Source organism: Oncorhynchus mykiss, chromosome Y (assembly GCF_013265735.2).
Source record: "Oncorhynchus mykiss isolate Arlee chromosome Y, USDA_OmykA_1.1, whole genome shotgun sequence".
NCBI lineage: Eukaryota > Metazoa > Chordata > Actinopteri > Salmoniformes > Salmonidae > Oncorhynchus > Oncorhynchus mykiss.
This window is the reverse complement of record NC_048593.1, coordinates 30,591,401-30,597,400: the sequence shown is the minus strand read 5'-3', so window position 1 is coordinate 30,597,400 and position 6,000 is coordinate 30,591,401. Positions and strand designations below refer to the sequence as shown.

The following is a 6,000-nucleotide window of genomic DNA, read 5'->3' as shown; positions in this document are numbered from 1 at the left end:
GTCTGTCTGTCTCTGTGTGTCTGTCTGTCTCTCTGTCTGTCTGTCTCTGTGTGTCTGTCTGTCTGTCTGTCTCTGTGTGTGTGTGTGTGTGTGTGTGTGTGTGTGTGTGTGTGTGTGTGTGTGTGTGTGCCAGCCATGGCGAATCAGAAGGGCGTTGTTGGTCTCTGTCTTGTTTCTCCTGCCTGGTTGATGGAAATATTATTAACGTGTCAATCTCCCCGAAAGAGGCTTCTCCCAAAGTGCTTTCTCTTTAAGCACAACGTGAATCCTCCAGGGTTTGAGATGCTGCTATTTACTTCCTCTGTCATCTCTACAATCTGACAAGCTACACTACATGACCAAAAGAATGTGGGCAACTGCTCGTCGAACATCTCATTCCAAAATCATGGGCATTGATATGGAGTTGGTCCCCCCTTTGCTGCTATAACAGCCTCCACTCTTCTTGAAAGGCTTTCCACTAGATGTTGAAACATTGCTGAGGGAACATTCTTCCATTGAGCCACAAGAACATTAGTGCGGTTGGGCCATTAGGAAGCACAGCATTGTGTAGAATGTCATTGTATGCAGTAGCGTTAAGATTTCCCTTCACATTTCCCTTCACTGAATCTAAGGGGCTTAGACCGAACCATGAAAAACAGCCCCAGACCATTATTCCTCCTCCACCAAACGTTACAGTTGACATTATGCATTCGGCAGGTAGCATTCTTCTGGCATCCACCAAACCCAGATTTGTCCACCAGACTGCCAAATGGTGAAGTGTGATTAATCACTCCAGAGAACGCGTTTCCACTGCTCCAGAGTTCAATGGCGGCGAGCTTTACACCACTCCAGCCAACGCTTGGCGTTGCGCATGGTGGTCTTAGGCTTGTGTGAGACTGCTCGGCCATGAAAACCCATTTCACAAAGCTTCCGAAGAACAGTTCTTGTGCTGACGCACTACGTGCTCCAGCATATGGTGGTCCCGTTCTGTGAGCTTGTGTGGCCTACCACTTATTTTCTGAGCCGTTGTTGCTCCCAGACATTTCCACTTCACATTAACAGCACTTATAGTTGACCTGGGCAGCAATTTGACAAACTAACTTTATGGATTTTATACACCTGTCAGCAACGGGCGTGGCTGAAATAGCCAAATCCACTAATTTGAAGGGGCGTCCACATACTTTTGTATATGTAGTAGAGGTCGACCGATTATGATTTTTCAACGCCGATACCAATTATTAGAGGACCCAAAAAAGCCGATACCGATTAATCGGCCGATTTCTTTTAGATTTCTTTGTAATAATGACAATTACAACAGTACTTTATGAACACTTATTTTAACTTAATATAATACATCAATAAAATCAATTTAGCCTCAAATAATGACACGTTCAATTTGGTTTAAATAATGCAAAAACAAAGTGTTGGAGGAGAAAGTAAAAGTGCAATATGTACCATGTAAAAAAGCTAAAGTTTAAGTTCCTTGCTCAGAACATGAGAACATATGAAAGCTGGTGGTTCCTTTTAACATGAGTCTTCAATATTCCCAGGTAAGAAGTTTTAGGTTGTAGTTATTATAGGACTATTTTTCTCTCTATACCATTTGTATTTCATATACCTTTGACTATTGGATGTTCTTATAGGCACTTCAGTATTGCCAGTGTAACAGTATAGCTTCCATCCCTCTCCTCGCCCCTACCTGGGCTTGAACCAGGAACACATCGACAACAGCCACCCTCGAAGCATTGTTACCCATTGCTCCACAAAAGCCACGGCCCTTGCAGAGCAAGGGGAACAACTACTCCAAGTTTCAGAGCGAGTGACGTCACCGATTGAAGCGCTATTAGCGCGCACCCTGCTAACTAACTAGCCATTTCACATCGGTTACACCAGCCTAATCTCGGGAGTTGATAGGCTTGAAGTCATAAACAGCTCAATGCTTGAAGCATTGCGAAGAGCTGCTGGCAAAACGCACGAAAGTGCTGTTTGCATGAATGCGTACGAGCCTGCTGCTGCCTACCATTGCTCAGTCAGACTGCTCTATCAAATATCAAATCATAGACTAAATTATAACATAGTAACACAGAAATACGAGCCTTTGGTCATTAATATGGTCGAATCTGGAAACTATAATTTTGCAAACAAAACGTTTATTCTTTCAGTGAAATACAGAACCTTTCCGTATTTTATCTAACGGGTGGAATCCATAACAACCTTCAATGTTATGTCATAATTATGTAAAATTCTGGCAAATTAGTTCGCAACGAGCAGGCAGCCCAAACTGTTGCATATACCCTGACTCTGCGTGCAATAAACGCAAGAGAAGTGACACAATTTCACCTGGTTAATATTGCCTGCTAACCTGGATTTCTTTTAGCTAAATATGCAGGTTTAAAAAAAATATATACTTCTGTGTATTAATTTTAATAAAGGCAACGATTGTGCTTTTTTTCGCAAATGCGCTTTTGTTAAATCATCCCTCGTTTGGCAAAGTTAGCTGTCTTTGTTAGGAAGAAATACTCTTTTTAATTTTTTTATTTTTTTTTTCTCCCCAATTTCGTGGTGTCCAATTGTTAGTGCTACTATCTTGTCTCATCGCTACAACTCCCGTACGGGCTCGGGAGAGACAAAGGTTGAAAGTCATGCGTCCTCCAATACACAACCCAACAAAGCCGCACTGCTTCTTAACACAGCGCGCATCCAACCCGGAAGCCAGCTGCACCAATGTGTCGGAGGAAACACCGTGCACCTGTCAAGCTTGGTTAGCGCGCACTGCGCCCGGCCCGCAACAGGAGTCGCTGGTGCACAATGAGACAAGGACATCCCTACCGGCCAAACCCGGACGACGCTAGGCCAATTGTGCGTCGCCCCAATGACCTCCCGGTCGCGGCCGGTTACGACAGAGCCTGGGCGGGAAGAAATACTCTTAACACAGTTCGCAACGAGCCAGGTGGCCCAAACTGCTTCATATACCCTGACTGTGTTGCAAGACAAGTGACACAATTTCCCTAGTTAAAATAAATTAATGTTAGCAGGCAATATTAACTAAATATGCAGGTTTAAAAATACATGTGTATTAATTTTTAGGAAGTTATTGATGTTTACGGTTAGGTACACGTTGGAGCAACGACAGTCCTTTTTCGCAAATGCATTGATTATATGCAGCGCAGGACACGCTAGATAAACTAGTCATATCATCAACCATGTGTAGTTAACTAGTGATTTATGATTGATTGTTTTTTATAAGATACGTTTATTGCTAGCTAGCAACTTACCTTGGCCTCTGACTGCATTCACGTAACAGGCAGGCACTTCGTGGAGTGCAATGTATGGCAGGTGGTTAGAGCGTTGGACTAGTTAACCGTAAGGTTGCAAGATTGACTCCCCGACCTGACAAGGTAAAAATCTGTCATTCTGCCCCTGAACAAGGCAGTTAACCCACCGCTTCTTGGCCGTCATTGAAAATGTGTTCTTAACTGACTTGCCTAGTTAAATAAAGGTTAAATAAATACAAAAAATACTGTTAAATAAAGGTGTAAAAAAAAAAAATGATTTCTGATTATGAAAACTTGAAATCGGCCCTAATTAATCGGCCATTCCGATTAATCGGTTGACCTCTAATATATAGTGTACCTTACCTTGAATTAGACATCGGGCCTTTTCCCCAGGCGTTAAGGTTTTGATTTGCCTTGTGCTTTTAGCAAAATAAAAAGGCTTTTCACAAGACAATGCAAATATTGCATTCATCACGGAGATGAGCCTGGGGTTGTTTAGAAATGTGCTTTATTTTATTGTACAATGCCTGGGAAATCATTTCTGTGAACAACGATATTCAGCATTCGGGTTTTTCTTTTATTTCTTCTTGTTGTAGCTTAGCAACTGCCTCACTGATGACGTGAATAGAAATAACTTTGATAGATGGAGTTATTCCCTAAAAGTTAGGCAATATCATGTCCTTTTCTTAACAGCCAAAATTGGAAAGCCTTAATACATGTAAGTGGTTCAACAGATATTTGACAAGTGTGCAGCCTATCTGAGAGGTTCACAAGTGTTGTTGAGCTGAAATAGATGTGTTAAGAGGGAAGTGAGTCACAGTTTATGCCTGTAGTAAGGAGGGGAAGTATGCTGCTGCGACGCTGGGCAAATGCTTTTTACTGCAACTCACAGCCCTTTCTGGGTGAATTATACAACAGTCTCCAGGCTTTGGCGAATACATTTTCTTTACATGTAACCATAATGGTAGATGTGTGAAAGCTCGGTGAGGTGGCGTCTGTTTCTTCGGTTAGCCTTGACTGTCAAAGGTAGAGCTCATAGGTGATGCTGTTGTGTTTTTATCTGACTGGTGCATTGTATAATGCTCCTCTCTCCCTCATCACGCAGGTGGAATGTTGTGTTTTTATCTGACTGGTGCATTGTATAATGCTCCTCTCTCCCTCATCACGCAGGTGGAATGTTGTGTTTTTATCTGACTGGTGCATTGTATAATGCTCCTCTCTCTCCTCATCACGCAGGTGGAATGTTGTGTTTTTATCTGACTGGTGCATTGTATAATGCTCCTCTCTCCCTCATCACGCAGGTGGAATGAAGGAACAGGATTTGATGTGCATCAAGCTTCATGGCGTCAACCGGATAGGCCTGAAGAAGATCATAGACTTTATCTACACAGCCAAGCTGTCTCTCAACATGGAGAACCTGCAGGACACACTGGAGGCAGCCAGCTTCCTCCAGATCCTCCCGGTGCTAGACTTCTGCAAGGTCTTTCTCATATCTGGGGTAAGGAACCTAACACAGCCTGTTCAGCCATCTAGCTCAGCCCTCTAGAACCAGCCAGGGGTGTTATACTCAGCAGTTTAAGATATCTGACTACTGTACCCTACTGCTTACTTTAATATGTACATTTGGTCTGCAGTAAAATGTGTTTGTGTAGTGTTTGTGTGTGTGATTGAGTGGTTGCTTCTCACTGCTTCCCCTCTCTCCTTGGCTGCAGGTGTCCCTGGATAACTGTGTGGAGGTGGGGCGCATCGCTAACACATACAACCTCACGGAGGTAGACAAATACGTTAACAACTTCATCCTCAAGAACTTCCCCTCGCTGCTGGGCACGGGGGACTTTGTCAAGCTGCCCTTTGAGCGGCTGGCCTTCGTTCTGTCCAGTAACAGTCTGAAGCACTGCAGCGAGCTGGACCTGTTCAAGGCTGCATGCCGCTGGCTCCGCTATGAGGACGGACGCATGGACCATGCCCCCAAGCTCATGAAGAACATCCGCTTCCCCCTCATGAACCCCCAGGAGCTCATCAACCACGTGCAGACTGTGGACTTTATGCGCACAGACAACACCTGCGTCAACCTCCTCCTGGAGGCCAGCAACTACCAGATGATGCCCTACATGCAGCCGGTCATGCAGTCAGAGAGGACGGCCATCCGCTCAGACAGCGGCCACCTGGTCACCCTGGGCGGCGTCCTGCGCCAGCAGCTGGTGGTCAGTAAGGAGCTGCGTCTGTTTGACGAGAAGGCCCACGAATGGAAGGCGCTGGCGCCCATGGACGCCCCCCGTTACCAGCACGGCATCGCCGTCATCGGCAACTTCCTCTTCGTGGTGGGAGGCCAGAGCAACTACGACACCAAAGGCAAGACTGCGGTGGACACAGTGTTCCGGTACGACCCGCGCTACAACAAGTGGATGCAGGTGGCGTGCCTTAACGAGAAGCGCACCTTCTTCCACCTCAGCGCTCTCAAGGGACACCTCTACGCCGTGGGCGGCCGCAACGCTGCCGGAGAGCTGGGTTAGTTTAATTCACCAGGGTCGGTTTATCACGTTGCTTTTAGTCCTGCTCTGATGCTTAACATGTCTGGGTATATTTGGAAAAGGACATCTCACAGGAAATGGTCAAATACAAGGCACAGCAGTTGTCACTTCTTGATGGTGTAGCACCGGTGGCTGTGGCATAGCCCTGGACCAGGCAGAGTGTAGGATGAGATGAGGGAGGGCTAGCTGCAGCCAGACCCTGTGAACGACTGCAG

At 45.5% G+C, this 6,000-nt stretch overlaps 1 protein-coding gene across 9 annotated transcripts in view; it reads left to right on the top strand.

Annotated features, from left to right (window-relative positions):
- The window catches only part of klhl13 (kelch-like family member 13), a 76,056-nt gene that overhangs the window by 54,048 nt on the left and 16,008 nt on the right, over positions 1-6,000 (top strand). For all 9 annotated transcript variants that reach the window (XM_021591285.2, XM_036968350.1, XM_021591284.2 and 6 more), the window contains 2 exons: positions 4,556-4,752; positions 4,967-5,762. In XM_021591285.2, the coding sequence (XP_021446960.1) occupies positions 4,556-4,752; positions 4,967-5,762 (993 nt within the window). The remainder of the gene's footprint in view (positions 1-4,555; positions 4,753-4,966; positions 5,763-6,000) is intronic.